Raw genomic sequence first — 21393 nt, 5'->3', positions numbered from 1 at the left:
AGTTTAGGCTCTAGTTGGTTTATTGTGTGTGACTGGAGGTAAAGCATCTGAGGAGTTGTATGTTTAAAAATAGTTAAATAAAAAGAGATCAGTTCTGGTTCTTTTTTAAATTTAGAGGGGAAATCTCTCATCTATACTGCGAAATACTTCCTAGACCAGGGCAGTAAGGAGTAAGGTCATCTGGATACTACTTCTGGCTTGCACACTGACTCATTGTATAATCTAGGGCAAAAAATTAAACCATGCTTCCTCAGTTTGGCTATCTGTAAAATGGGTTTATTTTTACTTTCAGTTCCAACCTGTTTTGAGAGTTAACTGATGTTTGTAAAGCACTTTGAGATTGACAGAGATTAATCACTAAAATTACCACATTCTGTACTTGCTTGACACGTAGATCTTCCACTAATGATACAAAAAGCATGCAAGAAAATCCAACAGAAATCCACAGTATGGATCAGAGAGGAAGATTTTTCCTTTAATTATTAGCAGTATTAGATTTTCTATAGAACTGTACTTTTTTGTGTGCATTGCAATTTGTTGAGCACGACAAACTATGCAGCAGGTCACATTCTACTCTAAGCCACAAGGAACTCCTGTTGAGGTTAATAAGCTCTCACAATACTTCAGGAACAGAATTCAATCAATAATATTTACAATATAGAATTTGACTAACCTAAAGTGACTGCCACTGGTCAAGTGCATCTTATAGAAATGAATGTTTAAAGAAAGCTCAGTATCACAGAAAGTTGAGATAGCTGCTGAGATGGCTAAAATGACTATTTCTGCTCTCCACAGAGCCAACAAGGATAACTCTGGCACCTTCAAACATGGATGTTACTGTTGGAGAGAGTGTAATCTTGCCATGCCAAGTTCAGCACGATCCATTGCTAGACATTAGCTTTGCGTGGTATTTTAATGGAACGCTCACCGATTTCAAAAGAGATGCTTCTCATTTTGAGAAAGTAGGTGGGGTAAGTTGTGAACGTTTGTTTCTCTGATTATAGGTGCATGGATCTTAAAGACAAGGTTGACTTAAAAGAGCAAAAATGTTGCACGTTTTGTGACTTCGGTTTTGTTTTTGTTTTGTTTTTTTAATTTAACATGGTAACTAAAGCACAGCCAGGTCTTCTCTTCTTACAGTACATCTACGCTACAGCTGGGAGTATGCTTCCCACCTTGGGAAGATACATGCTAGCTCTGCTTAAGCCAACACACTAAAAAGAGCAATGTAGCTAGGGGTAGCCCAGTTGCCAGCTCAAGCTTGCCAGCTGAGAACAAACCCCTCTGGACTCCTTGGACACATACTTGGTTGGCTAGCCTGAGTCCCCACCTGTGCTGCCCCCAGCTACATGGCTATTTTTAGCATCCTAGCTTGAGCAGAGCGAATGTGTCCTTCTACCCCAGTTGGGAAGCCCACTCCCAGCTGCAGGGTAGACATACCCTTAGTATTGTAGAATTGCCTTCCCCAAAGGAGATCAGTTGTTCAGAATTATAGGCACAGAGCTGTATTCCATAATACATAATAATTACATATTCCATAATACAGATATTAGATACCTGAAGCCCAATAATACAAAAGAATTAAAAATTTAAGAAAGTTATTTACAGTCCACAACCACAATATCTCTTTGAACCATAGGTGAGGATCCAGATAAATTGAAAACAAGTTGTTTGCTGCCAAGCAGAAATCTGTTTAAATAGGTACTTCGTGAGACGTATCCCATGTTATTTGCAGTGTTTGCATTCCTCAGTGGTGCACAACTTTGATGTTTTAGTCTTTGCCACAGTCAACCACCAATTGACTTAACCATCAAATATATTTTTCCAAACAATGTCACTTTGATTCATGCCTATAATTACTGAAGTCTCCATTAATAAGCATCAAAGAGGGCTCCTTTTATTCTGACCTTATGCAGTCCACCTAAGAGAGAGCAATATCAGAGTTAGATGTGTCAACTGTGCAGTTCTACAGAGCAAGATTGGTAAGAAGTTTGTTTGAACCTTGTGTCGAGTTTGTCTGTGTAGATTTGTACCACCTCAAATTTCACCCTGAGGTTTGGGTTTAAACCCACACAAAGTTTTAACATAACTGTTACAAGAGAGCTCTATACCTGTATATATGTAAATAATGAAGGTGCTAGTAGAGAGAGACTCAAGAATGTGTAGCAGAGTTCCTGCATTTTGTAGGACCGATAAAATTTGCTGTGCCCTGCAAATGGCTTCCCCTGTGTAGCTCTACATCAGCTCTTAATAAAAATTGCTGAGTGTCACCTGGTTTTGCAACCAGACACTATGCAAGGGCATTACATAGTGTCAAAGGAAAATTCATAAATGGGCTCAAGATGATTGGAAGGTTTGTGTAAGCCTTTGATAAATCTGAAAGGCGTTTCCAATTCGTAACCGTAAAATCGTCATCAAGCTTCATATCCCCAAAAGAACTAAACGAGGATTTAAACATCTCTCCATCCCAGGCAAAGGCAACAGTTATCAGCTTGAGCCCCCTTCAGGACTAAAGCTGGAATGTGCAAATTACTGCCCCAGTAACTCGTACAGGGGAGGACCATATTCCCTCAACAGTACAGACTAAAGCATGGCATAAATCCAGGATGATCTTTCCAAAGCTATGTCTATGCTGGGACATGTTATAAACATAGCAGGCAGTATAAGACCCCATGTCATCTGCATATTTTAGCCTAATTTGAAATAATTTATTTGAATGATACAGGTACGTAGATAAGAAAATAGATTAAAAGTTCATTGCAGTCAATGATGACTTCATTGCAGTCAATGACTTCATTGCAGTCAATGGTGCTATACTGATTTACACCAGCTGAGGATCTGGCCCATGTAAGCGGTTTCTAAGGACTCAGTGCAGTTAATTGAGCTCTCACGTTCTCCAGTGCTCCTCCTGATGTACGGTTCTGCAGCACTCCCTGCTCTGGGCTGTATCACAAAAGCCACAGTCTGGCCTTCTAACTGAGACATTTGGCTCTTGTAAAATACTTGTCTATATTTTCAGACACTCGCTGAATTGTGTCAGTCTCTGAACGTCATGCTTTCTGTCTTGTTAGCAAAGTGGTTGGTTGATTACTGTGAATGAGCAAACTTGGCTTCTAAAATTTTAAGCTTCCAGACTCTACAAAACAAAAGAGGATTGCTTCATATTTGGATGAGTTCTATATAAAATCAGTTGTTTTATTTAGTTTTTAGTCACACACGAGAAAAGTTCCAGGTTTTCCCTTTCACTGCTTGAAGCTTACTTTTCGTTTTGTTATAATAAAGTAGTTCAACTGGGGGTCTCCCACATCCCTGGTAAGTCTCCTAGACACTCGGCTAAAAATTATGAGCGAGCTCGCTCTCTTTCTCCTCCACCCCCAGCTTCTTACAAAAATGGCACTAGTACCTAATGCCAAGAGAGGGTTTCCAGGTGAGAATCCCAAGCAGAGGGAGGCACCGTACCTGAGAAGGTCAGGGCTTAGGAAACACCCTTTGCCTTGACATCTCCCATTGGCTATTTTCTATGGGGAGCTGCCTAGCATGCTGGCTTTTGTGAATCCCATTCTGAGGCACCTATATCTCCCCATTCATTGTATAGAGAGCATAGAAGCCTTACTCAAGTTTGTGAATCCCAGTGATATTCTAGGTGCCCAAGGCATCTACACAGCATTTAAACACCTGCAGGTGGCCCGTCAGCTGACTTGAGCTTGTGGGGTTTGGACTGCAAATTGCTGTAAAATTGCAGTCTAAGTGGTTTGGGATCTGGAGCCCAGGATCTGGAACTCTCCCCTATTGCAAAGCCCAGTCTCCAGCCTGAGCCCAAATGTCTAGACTGTGATTTTTAGAGCCCCATAGCCTGAGCCCTGTGAGCCTGAGTCAGCTGACATGGGTCAGCTGCGGGTGTATAACTGCAGTGTAGATATACCCAAAGTGACTTGCCTGAGGTCACACATGCAGCCTGTGGCAGAGCCAGGAACTGAACTCAGATCTCCTGAGTCTCAGTCCATTGCCAAGGTCATCCTTCCTCCCTTATTTTTCCTGTGTCTGTTTGTTTCATGTATTTATAGTGTGGCCATCACCATACTATCAAAAATCTTTGTGTGTGAAGGAGAGGGGTCATGTCCACTAGTAAATATTTTTATAATAAATGCTATTTAGGACAATGCAATGCATTTAAAAGGTTGTTGTTTTTTTAAATGCTCTTTGGAATTATCCATTTAATCCAAGCATAAAAGGTAAAGTTTGCCATAACTGCCAAAGCCAGGTGGTTGTAGACAGCCTCAGCAGGTAACACTGGCTTCTCGGTAGGTATATTAAAGTTCTGTTTCCTACAGCTCTGCCTTCTTGCTGATGAAACCAATGATCAGTTAGGTGTCCGACTCCCACTGAAAGTTAATGGAATTTAGGTGCCGAACTACCTTCTGTGCCTTTGAAAATTTTCTCAAAAGGCATAGCATTTAATCAGTGGACATAAAAGAGGATCCATATACAGATTGGCACTTGATTAAATGCAAGTGCATGCAAGAGAAGTTAGGTTTCTTTTGGAGAGCAAAGAGACCTTTGTAGATCTTATAATTTTTTATAAAAAAATTTCTGGAAATTTGGGCTGACCATCTGTCACGTCACAATTTGAATCCTCTGATTTCACAGTCTGTTACCTTGCCATATTGCTGCATAGTTATTATTTATTTACTAAGTTTCAAATAAAATACCTAACCAGGCTCTACATAAACACATTAAAATTACAAGGGAAAGGTTAAATATCGTTGATAAAAGAAGTTATTCCAATATACGGGACTTCAGTGGTAGATATGAACTGACTGAAAAACTGATTTTTTTTTCCAGTGAAAATTTCAACCTTTCGTCAAAAAAGATAAATCAAGAACCCAAAGTTTTTTATCAAAACCAGCTGAAAAGTTTTTGGTTTTCAGGAAAAGGTCAAAATTTTCAGTGGAAGGCAACTTTCTTTAAAATTTTTCACTGTGTTGAACATCCAATTTTCCATCAAAAAGCAGTTTTGATGGAAAATTTTCAGTCAGCCCTATTCAGCACCTCTTAGGACTCATCCCAGTGATTCTTCATTGGCTAACTCATAACTCTAAAATATATAGCTTTTTACTGGAATATTTGCCATAAGGAAGCAACAGTTGAGGGTATGTATAGGAAACAGGAGCCTTGTCATTAATGTTTGGACAAGGTAGGGTACTGGTGCTCTGCTACCTGGAGACTACAGAAGTTAATCCACAAGACAAACTAAATTACCTCAGACGCCCAATCCAGCTCCCACTGAATTTAATAGAAAGACTTCAGAGGGAGTTGGATAGGGCCCTTTGTGAGCAAATGAGTCAGTATACTGATTTATAAAGCATCTGATGGCTTATTCATACACTTGAAGTTCATATTCCCCAATAATAATAGGCGATTTCAACTATCCCCGTAATGACTGGGAACACGTCACCTCAGAATGGTATGCAGAGATAAAATTTCTATACAACATTAATGACTGCCTCTTGGAGCAGCTAATCCTGGAGAGGCAATTTTTGATTTAATCCTAAATGGCACACAGGATATGGTCTAGCTGAACTGCTCAGTAATAGGGACCATAATGGAATGAAATTTAACATCCGTGTAGGGGGTAAAATACCAAGCAAACCCACTCTGGTAGCATTTAACTTCAGAAAGGGGCGATGGCACAAAAACAAGGAGGTTAGTTAAATGGAAATTAAATGGAGCAGTCATAGGAGTGAAAATGCCTGCAAGCTACATGGAAAGTTTTTTAAAACACCATAATAGAGGCTCCAACTCTATGCATAACTCAAATTAAAAAAAGTAAGCTTTCCAAAAAAATACCACCATGGCTTAACAGAGGCAGTTTCAGACAAAAAGACGCCTTTTAAAAATTGGAAGTCAGATCCCACTGAGGAAAATAGAAAGGAACATAAAGTCTGGTAAGTCAAGTGTAAAAGGGATAATTAGTCAGGCCAAAAAAAAATTGTAAGAGCAACTAGCAAAAGACACAAATAGCCATTTTTTAAAAAATCCATTAAAAGCAGGAAGCATGCCAAACAATTAGTGGGGCTGCTGGACAATCAAGGTGATCAAGGTGCTAAAGGAGAACTCAAGGAGGACAAGGCCTTTGTGGAGAAGCTAAATGAATTCAGTGCAGAGGATGTGAGGGAGATTCCCACACCTGAGCTATTTTTTTTAGGTGACAAATCTAAGGAACTGGCCCAGATTGAGGTGTCAGTAGAGGAGGTTTTGGAACAAAAAGATAAATCAAACAGTAATAATTCACCAGGACAAGATGGTATTCACCCAACAGTTCTGAAGGAACTCAGATATGAAATTGCAGAACTACTAACTGTGGTATGTAAACTATCACTGAAATCAGCCTCTGTATCAAATGACTGGAGGAGAGCTAATGTGACGCCGAGGTTTAAAAAGGCCTCCAAAGGCAATCCTGGCAATTAAAGCCACTAAGCTTAACTTCAGTATCAGGCAACTTGATTGAAAGTGTAGTAAAGAACAGAATTATCAGACACATGAACACAATATGTTGGGGAAGAGTCAATATGGCTTTTGTGAAAAGAAATTATGCCTCACCAGTTAGCTAGAATTCTTTCAGGGGGCCAACAAACATATGGACTATGTTGATCCAGTGGATATAGTGTACTTGGACTTTCACCAAAGGCTCGTAAGCAAAGTAGGCTGTCCTGGGATAAGAGAGAAGGTCCTCTTATGGATCAGTAACTGGTTAAAAGATAGGAAATAAAGGGTAGGAATAAATGGTCAGTTTTGAGAATAGAGGTGTCCTCCAGGTACCTGTACTGGGACCAGTGATGTTCAGTATGTTCATATATGATCTGGAAAAAGAGGTAAACAGTGAGATGGCAAAGTTTTTTTCAGATGGTACAAAACTACTCAAGATAGTTATGGCCAAAGTTGCGTGTAAAGTTACAAAGGGATCTCTCACAACTGAGTGACTGGGAAACAAAATGGCAGATGAAATTCAATGTTGTTAAAAGCAAAGTAATGCACACTGGAAAACATAAGCCCAGCTAAACATGCAGAATAATGGGGTGTAAATTAGCTGTTTCTACTCATTGTGGATAGTTCTCTGAAAACATCTGTTCAATGTGCAGCAGAAGTCAAAAAAGCTAACAGAATGTTAGGCACCATTAGGAAAGGTTTAGATAATAAGACAGTAACTATCATAATGCTACCATATAAATCCATGGTACACCCACATCTTGAATATTGCATGCAGTTCTGGTCGCCCATCTCAAAAAACGATACGTTAGTACTGAAAAAGTACAGAGAAGTGCAACAAAATGATTAAGGGTATAGAACACCTTCTGTGTGAGGACAGATTTAAAAAACTTGGATTCTTCAGTTTAGAAAAGATATGACTTAAGGGGGATCTGATAGAGATCTATAAAACCATAAATGGTGTAGAGAAAGTGAATAAGGAAGTATTATTTACTCCTTTATTATTTACAAGAACCAAGGGTCACCCAAGGAAATTAATAGGCAGTAGGCTTAAATCAAACATAAGGAAGTACTTCTTCACACGACACACAGTTAACCTGTGGAACTGATTGCTGGGGATGTTGTGAAGGCCAAAATTATAACTGGATTCAAAAAAGTATTAGATAAGTTCATGGAGGATAGGTCCATCAATGGCTGTTAGCCAAGATGGTCAGGGATGCAACCCCATGGTCTGGGTGTCCGTAACCTCTGACTACCAGAATCTGGGTCTGGATCGTAGGGGAATGATCACTCAAAAAGTTGCCCTGTTCTGTTCATTCCCTCTGAAGCATCTGGTACCAACCACTGTTGGAAGAGAGGATACTGGGCTAGATGGACATTGGCCTGACCCCATGTGGCTATTCATATGTTCTTATTCACTGTATGAAAAAATAGCTAGAGATCCCAATTTTGGTGGTGGCTGGCAGTGACTGCAGCAAATGCAAAGTAACTTTTCAACTGATGTCTTCTCTTTGAGATGAGCAGTGATGTAATAATGTAGTGGGAGTTCCTGGAACATTCTTGAGGGAAGTGGCATGCCTTCAATCTTTGACATATAGCAGCGCTTGGAAATGTTATGGTAGCACCTGTTATGCAACATACAGCTCTTCCATATGGACCCCAAAAATACCAGTATATAACATTGTTATACATCTCTTTTCTGTTAGACGGATGAGTCATAGCAGCAGCACGGCGAATCAAGCCGTTTTTGAAACTGTGAACAGATTGCCTGTAAACTGCGTCAGATATCACCTGTTCAGACAATCCAGCAGCAGTTGAAATTGTCTTGCAGCCAGCAAAATGAAATTCAAGGATGGATTTAGTTTTTTATGTTCTCAGTCCAATTCCATCCATGAGCAGTAAGCACACGTTCACACTTGCAGACATACACAGAGCAAAGCTGCAACATGGATTTCCTTTTAACCCTGACCATGCTGGTTCACTCCACACTGGCCTTATCTTATAATTTCTGTAGAGCACAATGCCATTACAGGTGGTTGTATAGTATGGGCTGCCAATTTGTGTTCCATAGGTTAGGGTAGTGTGCAGCAGGGAAGGTGACTTTCCTGTCACCTTAACTTGTCCACGCTAGCAAAGATTTAATTGTACTGGCCAGAGATGCCAATGAAACTTACTCTGTTGCAAACTCTCTAAGGATCAATGACAGTAGAAAGCACCAACTATGTTCCAGCAATATTGGCCCAGTATTTTCAAAGTATCCCAGAATGATTTATGTGAAATTTCAGGACTTTGATAGCAACCTATTATTTGGGATGTAATGTATGGAAAATATTGGAACTTATTCTACAGCACTCTATTGTTTACCACAACTAAAAAGAGGATTTGGTTTAGCCCATTCTAACTGTCATCCACGGAGCAGTCAGACTTTTATTTAAAGTAAAATTATTCTATTTGACAATCCTCTGGGTAAATTTATGTGTAGAAGGCTTAGTACAAGATTAGTTTGTGCTGATAAATTGCAATGTTGAGAATATGTGCTGAATGCGCACTTTGCATCAGGTCGTTTCTGTACTCCAGGTTGCCTTTGCATTGCTCAGTCTCAGGGTATGTCTCATCTGCTATTGGTAATGTGATTACAACACATACAGAGATACACAAATTAGCTTTAATCTAGCTAGCTCAGGTACCAATAGCTGTGAAGTCACAGCAGCATGCACTTCAGCAATAGCCACCTAAGTACATCTGCAGGGTCCCAGGTGGGCTTATGAAGCCCATGTTGAAGCCCTTGTGTTGCCATCACTTCACTGCTATTGGTTCCCAAGCTGAGTAGGTTAAAGCTACCTTGGATATGTCTACACATATTGCAGTCACGCGCCCCGGTTTGCAGTGTAGACATACCGTCAGTATATTGTGGGGAATTTCAGCCAGTGTTAACATTGTCCTGTAAATTCTTTTCCTGTAATGATTTACATCTGCATTATATTAGTGAACATAACATTACATTTATTTGTTCCTGTACAGTAAGAGGAGCTGTTAAAAACATGCTTTTAGGTTGTGTTACACAAAGAGGTTGTGGGTAGTATTGCTGGGACCAGCAATTTAAAAAATCAAAAGTAAAGGCTTGATTTTGCTCTTATTCAAGTCACCAGTGAAATTTCTTTTGACTTGAATGAAGTAGGAATAATCCCTGAGAGACAAGCCGGTAACAATATTGCAAATATTAGAGTCTTGTATTTTAATATTGGGCAGTCTCTCTGGAAACAAATGATCCTTGAAATATTAGGATCAAAATACAAGTGCTAATGGTTGTGAACATAAAACAAACAACCCAAAGAGTTTCAATGTTTATTCATTCAGATTGCAGTCTCAAAGAAACCCTTAGCAAAGAGTGCTCACGTACATTTCTGAGCGACTTTGGCATACATTTGTAAGTGCAATAAGGGTTATAAAACAACAGTCATCCAAAGCAGTGGCACTTCTCCTATCTCCCACACATCATTAAATCACCAGCCATGTGACCAATATAACTGCAAGGTCCCACCAGACAGGAATCCCACCCTCAGATGCATCACTCCTCTGCCTGACAAATGGGCTTTAAAGCATGCCTGGAATGTCAACAGATTTTTGTAAACAAGAAGGAAACTTCTCAAGTCCTCCAGGATGTGTCTGTTCCAAAAGGGGGCATATCTTCATTCTGTGGAAGAGCAACTTATTCAGAATAAAAGTCAGCCTGAGGAGGAAGCTAGTCACCAAATGGGAGGAAGAGGTGGTGTATTAAAAACATTGCATAACTATTGAGAGGTGGAGAACATTTACAGATAAGTTTTACTCTTGCAACATAAAACACTTAATTCTCACCAGTGCACTCCAAACTTAGACACTCTGAAAATGCGCTGTCCATGAGGAATCTCCTGTTAAAGATGCAGGTAGTCCAAAAGTCTACTGTCCTACAACCTCAGTCCTGCAGGGTTCTGAACAACTCTCCACAAGATGTGGTCCACGCCCTTTCCTCCCACTGAAGTCAATGGGAGTTGAGGACACCACTCAGGATCAGCTCTAAATGTGGAAAGTTCGTAGAAATGCAGGACTGGAAGGGACCTCAAGAGGTAATGTAGTCCACCCCCTGAGCTGAGGCAAATTAAGTATACATAGACCATCCTGTTCTTAAACTCCACTAAGTAACCTGTTCCAGTGCTTAACTATTTTTATAGTTAGAAAAACTTTCTTAATATCTAACCTAAATCTCCCTTGCTGTAAACTAGCAACCTTTTATGTATTTGCAGACTGTTATCATGTCCCCGCTCAGTCTTCTCTTCTGTAAACTAAATACATCTACTTTCTATCTTTCCTCACAGGTCATGTTTTCCTAGGCATTGATGGCCTAATTTCAAGGCATTACAATGGCCTAATTGGTCTGTGTGTTTTTATTAAATGTTCTAGCCATTCAGAACTACTTTACTACTCTTCTCCGTCTGGATTGTTTCTGTCTAAGGCCTGGTTGATGTCAATAATAATAATAATAATAATAAATAATAATAATATATTATATTGTATTGGTATTAGAGGTTTCAGCCAAGATTAATGCAAACCCGCAGTCAAGCAGTCCCTCTCTAAAGAGCTTACAGTCTAAGTACACAAGACAAAAGGTGGGAAGAGAAAGAGAAGCATGGTCAAGTGAATGACTTGCCCAAAGTCACTCAGAAGATCAGTAGCAGCACCATGATTAGGACTCTCAGTCCAGAGTCCTCTCCAGTAGACCACATTACCTCTCTAGACAATGCTGCATCTCCTGTAATAACCCTTGAATAGAGGGCCTCAAGTAGTGAACTTTTCTACCTGGTAAATGATCCATGGACAGCCTGTTTAAAATTCTTCTGCAAGTGGCAGGATTTCCAGGCTATAATCAGGTTGAGTCATGGGGACCAGGTTCTGATTTTGGCTCCATGAGTGTAAATCCAGCATAGTTCCTTTGGAGTCAGTTTGACCCCAGATTTACCTCCATATAACTGAGCCTAGAAACTGACTTAGAGACTCATCTCTTGGGAAGATGGGATATGCAATGCCTTATAAGGAGTTACTCAGCAGCTAGAAAGAGGGGATGTCCCTTCTTCTGAAGAATCTTCCTCTGTGGCTGTACAAAGGAAAAGAGTATATCCAATGAAGGATCAAACCCTGAAGCAGTACTTCAGAAATAAATGTTAAATTGCAAACCTAACACTTCCCGGTGCATTTTGAAATTACAGCTATCAGTCAAGACTCACGTCTTCCGTCTCCACAACACAGGAGGAAATCAACATAAAGCAAGTGCTTACAGCGCAGTCTGAGGAAAGACAAATGCACTGTGGATGAAATGCTCAGTTAAAAACCAAAAATAACACCAAGGGAATCTTAAAATCATGTGAATTCAGCCAAAGAGTTACAAATGTATAACTCCTTTTAAAAAAAAAAGTACTCATGTGGCATTAAATATGGAACACATACCATGGAAAGTCTGCAGAAGGAAAAAAAATAGTTTTGTGATTCTCACCTACAATTTTATCATATGTAAGGACACAACAGTTTGATTGGGGGGGGGGGGCAAAATTGACTCTCTAAAACCAATCCACTCTTGCATTGTCGCATTCTATTTTACTCACACACCTACAGAAGAAGTTGAATTTTTTCATACCAGTTTCACATGGCTACCTTTTCTAAAAGTCTGTTATATCTAGACTATACTAGGAGTCTGCTTAGGAGTGTACCCTTCCATTAATTTAGAATGCAAACTCCACAAGTGACTAATAAGAGGTCCTTTGAGTCAGGCAACTACATTAATGTATTATAGGAGATGAGATTAGTGAATCACAAGTAAAATCATGGGAGTAACTGAGCAGGGCTGTGACAGCAGAGTTGCAGAGGGCTTACTGTGCTGCTGCAGGGCTGATGACACCCAATCCCTGCAGGTGCAGAGGCCGAGGAAGGGGAGTCTAGTTCTCCTGGCGGAGCAAGACTGAAAGAAGGAGGAGGAACCTCCAGTTGCGGGGAAGGGCACCCCACTGCTCAATGGCCCCTATCTTCTCTATTGTCTGAACTCCCAATTATCCAAATAAAATCAGTGCCCCACCCCTGCTATTCGGACAATTGGCAGTATGCTGAATACCAAAACAACCCCTGCATTGTGTATACTCACAACTTTATGGAGACCACCAGATGTATCTGAAGAGAAGATGGAAGGAAAAGTAAGTGGAGAAGCACTGTAAGTGGATGACATTCAAGTTTCCACAATCCTGTCATCCTGATGTCTCAACTAGAGATTGAGCGTACGATTCTATTCTACACCTTGACCTTACAACCACACAATTCTGGAACCATATTTGATTTTTAAGTTTCAGCCTCTTTTGCATATATGTCATTCTGAGGAACCATAATTGGCATTCTGATTGCTAACATAAACTATCTGTGTCAATACATTCGCTAATATTTCCAACACATTAATGTGGTTAACCTCATGCGTACGTATTCCAGAAATCCCTTAGAAATCTGTTATTTCAAGCGTAAACAGACTTTTTGTGGATTACTTGTTTATCACAAGATACATATTGCTTAATCATATAACCCTAGGCCAAGAACTGTTGTCTAATTAACTAGGCCTCATACTTTTGCAAAGTCTGTAACAAATATTTTTATAAATGTTCTGTTTCCCCCTATTTAAATTACAGCTTTACTTGCTTTCCTAATTGGCATTTTTAACATTTCTTAACATATAAATTAGATAAGCTCATTAGATACAGACCTCCCAAAATCAGTTCACGAGGTCAGAGGTCAACAGAAGCTTATTAGTTATAATGTGGTGAGCACGTTTTCTCCTTCTTACAGAGCGGCTGTAGTTTGGAAACACTCGACATTTTGGACAGCTTGTTTATTAGTTAATAGAACATGAACCTTGCATTTTATATATATATATATTCCCAGGAATCAATTCTGAAGCACTTAGAGGAGAGGAAAGTGATCAGGAACAGTCAGCATGGATTCACCAAGGGCAAGTCATGCCTGACTAATCTAATTGCCTTCTATGATGAGATAACTGGTTCTGTGGATGAAGGGAAAGCAGTGGACATGTTGTTCCTTGACTTTAGCAAAGCTTTTGACACTGTCTCCAACAGTATTCTTGCCAGCAAGTTAAAGAAGTATGGGCTGGATGACTGGACTATAAGGTGGATAGAAAGCTGTCTAGATTGTCGGGCTCAACGGGTAGTGATCAATGGCTCCAAGTCTAGTTGGCAGCCGGTATCAAGTGGAATGCCCCAAGGGTCGGTCCTGGGCCGGTTTTGTTCAATATCTTCATAAATGATCTGGAGAATGGTGTGGATTGCACCCTGAGCAAGTTTGCAGATGACACTAAACTGGGAGGAGAGGTAGATACGCTGGAGGGTAGGGAAAGGATAGAGAGGGACCTAGACAAATTAGAGGATTGGGCCAAAAGAAATCTGATGAGGTTCAACAAGGACAAGTGCAGAGTCCTGCACTTAGGACGGAAGAATCCAATGCACCGCTACAGACTAGGGATCGAATGGCTAGGCAGCAGTTCTGCGGAAAAGGACCTAGGGGTTACAGTGGACGAGAAGCTGGATATGAGTCAACAGTGTGCCCTTGTTGCCAAGAAGGCCAATGGCATTTTGGGATGTATAAGTAGGGGCATTGCCAGCAAATCGAGGGACGTGATCATTCCCCTCTATTCGACACTGGTGAGGCCTCATCTGGAGTATTGTGTCCAGTTTTAGGCCCCACACTACAAGAAGGATGTGGAAAAATTGGAGAGAGTCCAGCGGAGGGCAACAAAAATGATTAGGGGACTGGAACACATGAGTTATGAGGAGAGGCTGAGAGAACTGGGGATGTTTAGTCTATGGAAGAGAAGAATGAGGGGGTATTTGATAGCTTGCTTTCAACTACCTGAAAGGGGGTTCCAAAGAGGATGGCTCTAGACTGTTCTCAGTAGTAGCAGATGACAGAACAAGGAGTAATGGTCTCAAGTTGCAGTGGGGGAGATTTAGGTTGGATATTAGGAAAAACTTTTTCATTAGGAGGGTGGTGAAACACTGGAATGCGTTACCTAGGGAGGTGGTGGAATCTCCTTCCTTAGAAGTTTTTAAGGTCAGGCTTGACAAAGCCCTGGCTGGGATGATTTAATTGAGGATCGGTCCTGCTTTGAGCAGGGGGTTGGACTAGATGACCTCCTGAGGTCCCTTCCAACCCTGATATTCTATGATTCTATGATATTAACAACTAATTATATAACAACTTTATATATTCAACAGAGTGCATCAGGAGACTTAATGATTAGAAACATCCAACTGAAACACAGTGGAAAATACGTTTGCATGGTAAAGACAGAAGTGGATAGTGTATCATCAGCAGCAGATCTGATAGTACGAGGTAAACTTTGGCTATTTTGCTGATCTTATTTTCTAATGACTTTCGTAGCTGACATTGTGAAACATAGAAGGGGCTAGATTGTGACTTGAACTATACACACATGTAAGTGAGGAAGGGAGAGTATGAATACTCCCCCCTGCCGTGTGCATTCACACACAGCCCTGCCTGGACCCCTGAACGCCCACTTACACTCTCCTTGGAGTCTGTAGAAGCGAGCGATGGGAGGAGTACTGGCTTCACACCTGCTCAATGGGTAGTTGAGCTAGTGGGGGAGGGTAGAGGTGTAGAAACTTGCTAGTAGAAATGCAGTTGTGAATCAGTACCTCCACCAAAGGAGCAGATAGGCAATTGTGGCCCACTCATACACCTGCCACTCCTTAGGCTTTGTCCTCTAGACACAATTTAGTCCAAATTATGGAATCTGATGGCATTGATTTTAACTCAAGATTTATTTTAGTTGTTAGAGATTGAATTGTAGCTCCATATAAACTCTCATTACTGGTTAGCCAGCTGAACTTATTGCAAGAAAAACAGCTATAACAGAGTGACGAAAATTCAAAAATCTACATTCATTCAATGTATTTTAAAATGCACTTGACATTTTAGAGTGGTGGCTGAACTGTTGAGCATTTCATCACCCCACTCCCTCGGCAAGGCCAGTCTTCATCTTCTGTTTGTGCGGCACCTAGACAATGGATTACTGGTCCATGATTAGGGCTCCTAAGTGCTACCACCACCATAATAATAATAATAATTACATCTCCTGTTGTGTGTAGGGTGACCAGAGAGTAAGTGTGAAAAATTGGGACTGTCCCTATAAGATCAGGACATCTGGTCACCCTAGTTGTGTGTGAGGCAAAAGCAGCATCTCTTGCAGGGTCTCATAGAATCAGGATTTTCCAGCATGCTGCAGGAAGCTACCTGGGTGAATTGCTGTCCAGGGTGCTGATGTGATGTTGTGCTGAAAAATTACTGCATCATACAGAAAACAGCTTTAGATAACAAATTGGAGGACTACAGAACCGTATTAGTAAATTAAAGGAGGACATCAAGGACTAAAGAAAAAGGCATTGCATTTGGAAAGGTAGAGGAATCCTGCTGAACAAAAGTCCCTGAAAGAACCAATCATCTGTGTTATAGTTTTGGAATGACTATTTCAGAACTTGTTTTTCACAGCTATAAAATACCAGACAGACGTATTCAGGAAATGTGAAAACTGGTATTTTTATTGCAAGCTAAATTGTTTTATTCCTCCCACAGTGCTGGTAAAATAGGAATCAGTTGGGGCTGTATTTGAGGGTTTTGCTACCTTCACAACATACCACCAACTTCTCAGTCTGCTTTCTGATTGTATTAGGCTCCCCTGGCCCTCCTGAACATGTGAAAGTGGATGAAATAACGGATACCACAGCTCAGCTCTCTTGGCAAGAGGGTGAAGATAATCACAGCCCAGTCACTACTTACGCCATTCAGGCGAGAACACCATTTTCAGTGGGTTGGCAGAGAGTCACCACAGGTAAAACGAGAAATCTTCTTGTAGTGTCTATATCCATTTGAAATGGTTGTTTAAGGGGAGGGAGAAGTTTCTAATGCCCCACGATTTTATTGAATAGTCCCTGATGTCATCGATGGAAACACTTACACAGCCACGGTAGTGGATTTAAATCCTTGGGTTGAATATGAATTTCGTGTCGTTGCCAATAACAAAATTGGAGGTGGAGAACCTAGTTTACCCTCAGAAAAAGTAAGAACTGAAGAGGCAGGTTAGTGGGTTTTTCTATTTGTTTGTTTATAATTAAAATGACTTGGCTACAAAGCAGCATTCAGACCTATGATCCTTTTCATACAAATTTTGAACTGTCCAATATAAAGGCACATAACTAATTTGTTTGTGATTTTTCCATGCAGCTAGATGAGTGTCCTTGCTATCATCAACCAAACATCCCAGTCCATGCTACAGCATGCTGAGATCTCATTGTGTTCAGTCAGCTACGTAGAGGCTAAAGATTTCAATGGATGTAGAGGGGATTTCTTTATTTCATTAAATAAAGGAGTACAACAGTGCAAGTTTCAACATGGGGGTTCCTTCACATTTGCACTTAGTTCAACCAGAAGAAAGCATCATTTGTACTAGACCAGGGGTGGCCAACCTTTGGCTCTGGAGCAACATGCAGCTCCTCAGAGGTGAATATGCGTCTCCTTGCATAGGCGCCAACTCCGAGGTTGGAGTTACAGGCGCCAACTTTCCAGTGTGCTGCAGGGTGCTCACTGCTCAAACCTTGGCTCTGCCCCAGGCCCTGGTCCTGCTCCACTCCTTCCCCCAAGGCCCCCGCCCCTTCCCCTGAGTCTGCTGTGCCCGTGCTCCTCCTTCCCCCCTCTAACCCCCCCACGCCTCCTGCACACCACAAAACAGCTGATCACGGTGGGCGGGAGGCACAGGGATGGACGGTTCAGTGCTGATCGGCAGTGTAGCTGGCAGGTGGGAGACACTGGGGGCAGGGGGGTGAGCTGATGGGGGGCTGGTGACGTATTACTGTGGCTCTTTGGCAATGCACATTGGTAAATTCTGGCTCCTTCTCAGGCGCAGGTTGGCCACCCCTGTACTAGACAGTAACCAGTTGTTTACACAGTACTTCATGGGAGCGCTGCCTTCCTCACACACTTAATGTTCTGCCATTAGCGCTATTGAACACTCACAGCTGATGGATAACAAAGCACACACTCTGGTGCTCACATGCTAAGATAAAGAAAACCAATTTTAATCACTACAGGATGGAATTACTAGAGAAGGTCACTAAATAGTTGCATTTTCTCTGAAGCACTGAAGTATTAAAGGAGTCTTTAGGAAAAAAAAGAAGAAAGCAAAGCACAAGGCTAGAAAATTACTCTATCCAACAAGCCCTGTTTTTAATGCTTGAGAAACACAAGGAAACTTGAGTATAAGTGAAGAGTGGGATTTTCTTTTTAATCAGCATCATAAATGTTTATAGAGTATACAAAGAGTTGGAGTATAAATTATGCACGTATGATTATCTAACAGTAATATTCTTCTGCTCAGGACGTGGGAGGGAATTATTCAATAATCATCATTCTCATGAAAATCTAATGCTGTCATGCTGGCAAGGTTACTGCTAATTTCTTTATCCTGAGGTTAGGTATAGGTTGTAATTTTTTTTTCATTCATAGATCAAGTTAGTTTGGTTAGTTTTGTCACTTTTGCTTTTCTTCTTCCCTTTTGATCTTGGTGCACCTGGTACATATAAGACATGTGTCCCAAGAGAATATGTTGATGAATTCCAATAAGGTGGTAGTTACACTAAGTAAGAGCATTGCACAAGTGAACTGTGTCGCATACCCAGCATGATGGCTTGTAGCATGTCTCAAGTTGTTCGGGGGCTCTTAAATTTTAAACCACAAATATGACATAGGGTGCAATCCTACAAATCAGTGAGCTCCTCCTGTAAGTTCTGTGCCAAGTAAAATGAGTGCAGGAAGTACTTGGTGCTTCCGAGGATTGGGTCCACACAACAGTGGAGAAACAACTGCCCTGTTTTGAGCAACAAAATTGAGTAAAACTCTGAGTTCCCTTCAAAGCATAGATTAGTGTCATACAGTGTCATCTGTTTAGTATGTGTCTATATGTTTATCTAAACTATGTGTTTCTTCTTCACAGTTCCTGAAATAGCTCCATCTGAAGTAAGTGGGGGAGGAGGCAGCAGGTCTGAACTTGTCATAACATGGGATGTAAGTTTTCTGGCAAGAGATATTCTTCCAAGAATAACTCTTCTCATTCAAATTCCCATTCAGAGATCAGCCCCCTTGCATTCAGCAGCATCTCATCTAGGACATATGAGTGTGCTAATGTTCTATAATGTGAGCAATGCATATTTCCTTCCCGCTTTCACTTCCATTAGTTACTGTCCTAGAACAGAATCAACAGAAAATATAGTTAACATGCCTGAGACTACTTCTGGCTTAGCACAAATGTTAAGAGAAGTGTAGAAATATTGTTGAAGAGTCAAGCAGAAGAAGTATGTCTTTAATTTTGTCCACTCCCAGTGGCATTCTGGAGCTTCTCCTTGATTCTGCTAGTTTTGGACTTCCCAGGCTGGCATATAAGAGTAAAGAAGACAGTTGGGTAACACTTTATATTAAGGGTTTCATTTATAAATTGTTTATAAAAGGTTAATAAATGTTATAAACATGTTACATTCATAAGAACTATGTGTTATAGATGGTTGTCACTTCAGTAGATGTTAAATAGTTATAACCCATAGTAGTAAGCAAGTGTTGTCCTCATGAACTTATTAATTTTTCATACAAATATCAATTAATCATTTTAATCCTTTATAAAAAATTTATAATAAAATGTGACCAACATTTTTTAAAATATTTACTCAGTGTCTGTCAATCCAATTTACTTAGTGAAAAACAAGCAACGTTACTAACAATTTATTCTGTTGTTAAAGGCAGTCTTACAGTACAAATTGTGAGGTGGCCGCAGGGGAGCACTCTTTAATATACCGTACATAGCCCATGAACTTGTATCCTTGTTTTTGCACAGCCTGTTCCTGAGGAATTACAAAATGGTGAAGGATTTGGATATGTTGTTGCTTTTCGACCTCTTGGCATTACAACATGGATACAGACTGTAGTCACATCTCCTGATACTCCAAGATATGTCTTTAGAAATGAAAGCATCCTGCCATTTTCACCATATGAAGTCAAAGTTGGTGTATATAATAATAAAGGAGAAGGACCATTTAGCCCAGTAACCACAGTGTTTTCTGCTGAAGAGGGTATGTGTTTGAATCATCTCTTGAATGGTTTTCTTAATGTGTGTTTGATATGATAATATTACAACAGCTGAATGAATATTTGCTTAGCAGATATCATCAAGGCCATTTTCAAAAGCCGTGCTGACATTTTTATTTTCCTCTTTACCTTTTACCATTCCTGTTTACTATTGTTCTCTTATATTTTTATTTTCAAATACAGAGCCTACCATAGCACCTTCTGGTGTCTCTGCAAAAAGCTTGTCATCTTCAGTAATTGAAGTTTCCTGGAATGCCATTCCTTGGAAAATGAGTAGTGGACGGTTACTGGGTTATGAGGTAAACCCTTTTAACTATGCTCCCTCCAGTAAGGTAGCATGACCATAATTATGTTTTATTTCCTAATCATTGATTTGTGGCTTAGCAGTCATGCAGTATGTTCAAATAATAATAAGAATATAGCAGTAGGAATATATTACCGATCACCTGACCAGGATGGTGATTGTGGAATGCTCAGGAAGATTAGATAGGGTCTAGAAATAGAAAACTCAATAATAATGGGGGATTTCGGCTCTATGGACTGGGTACATGTCACCTCAGGGTGGATGCAGACATAAATTTTCTAGACACCATTAATGACTAATACTTGGATCAGCTAGTCCTGGAACCCACAAGGGGAAAGGCAATTCTTAATTTAGTCCTAAGTGGAGCTCAGGATCTGGTCCAAGAGGTGTATATAGCTGAACAATTTGGTAATAGTGACCATAATATAATGAAATTAAACATCCTTGTGGTGGTGGCGGGAACCAAAGAAGCCCACTACCATAGCATTTAACTTTAGAAAGGGGAACTACACAAAAATGAGGAAGCTAGTTAAACGGAACTTAAAAGGAACAGTCACGAGTGAAATGCCTGGAAGCTGTATGAAACCTTTTTAAAACACACCATAAAAGAGGCTCAAATTAAATGTATACCCCAACTTTTTAAAAAAATAGTAAGAGGACCAAAAAAAATGCCACCATGGCTAAACAGACTAAAAGAGGCAAAAAGATTAGAGACAAAAAGAAATCCTTTAAAAATTGGAAGTCAGATCCTACTGAGGAAAATAGAGAGGAGCTAAATTCTTGCAAGTCAAGTGTAAAAGTATAATTACACAGGCCAAAAGAGAATTTGAAGAGGAACTAGCAAGACTCAAAAACTAATAACAAAAAAAAATTTAAGTACATCCAAAGCAGGAAGCCTGCCAAACAAGTGGTGGGGCCACTGGATGATCAAGGTACTAAAGGAGCACACAAAGAAGACAAGGCCATTGTGGAGAAGCTAAATGAATTCTTGCATTGGTCATCACTGAGGGGGATGTGAGGGAGATTCCCACACCTGAGCTTATTCTTTTTAGGTGACAAATCTGAGGAACTGGTCCAGACTGCTGATGGAGGAGGTTTTAAAAAGTTATAAGTCACCAGGAACAGATGGTATTCAGCCAAGAGTTCTGAAGGAAATCAGATATGAAATTGCAGATCCACTAACCGTGTTATGTAAACTATCACTTAAATCAACTTCTGTACCAGATGACTAGAGGATAGCTAATGTGATGCCAATTTTTTAAAAAGGCTGTAGAGGCGATCCTGGCAATTATAGGCCAGTAAACCTAACTTCAATACCAGGCAAATTGGTTGAAATTATAGTAAAGAACAGAAGTATCAGACACATAGGTGAA

The 21393-nt window shown here is 40.4% G+C and overlaps 1 protein-coding gene and 1 long non-coding RNA gene across 6 annotated transcripts in view; one reads left to right on the top strand and one right to left on the bottom strand.

The window, feature by feature from the left end:
- CNTN3 (contactin 3) overlaps positions 1–21393 on the top strand; it is a 246970-nt gene that overhangs the window by 210352 nt on the left and 15225 nt on the right. For 3 of the 5 annotated variants that reach the window (XM_043551777.1, XM_043551776.1, XM_007061288.4), the window contains 7 exons: positions 796–971; positions 14784–14901; positions 16259–16417; positions 16515–16664; positions 18575–18645; positions 19466–19700; positions 19900–20015. In XM_043551777.1, the coding sequence (XP_043407712.1) occupies positions 796–971; positions 14784–14901; positions 16259–16417; positions 16515–16664; positions 18575–18645; positions 19466–19700; positions 19900–20015 (1025 nt within the window). The remainder of the gene's footprint in view (positions 1–795; positions 972–14783; positions 14902–16258; positions 16418–16514; positions 16665–18574; positions 18646–19465; positions 19701–19899; positions 20016–21393) is intronic. The other 2 variants (XM_037905324.2, XM_043551778.1) reach the window with 1 other exon arrangement.
- Positions 5404–20678, bottom strand: LOC122466643. The gene is made up of 3 exons (XR_006292319.1): positions 20305–20678; positions 10438–10440; positions 5404–5483 (listed from the first exon to the last, which is right to left on the bottom strand). It is a non-coding gene; the product is annotated as an uncharacterized LOC122466643 (long non-coding RNA).

The sequence above is a fragment of the Chelonia mydas genome, chromosome 7, assembly GCF_015237465.2.
Source record: "Chelonia mydas isolate rCheMyd1 chromosome 7, rCheMyd1.pri.v2, whole genome shotgun sequence".
NCBI lineage: Eukaryota > Metazoa > Chordata > Testudines > Cheloniidae > Chelonia > Chelonia mydas.
Note: the sequence above shows the minus strand (reverse complement) of the source record. Positions and strands in the feature narration are given on the sequence as shown.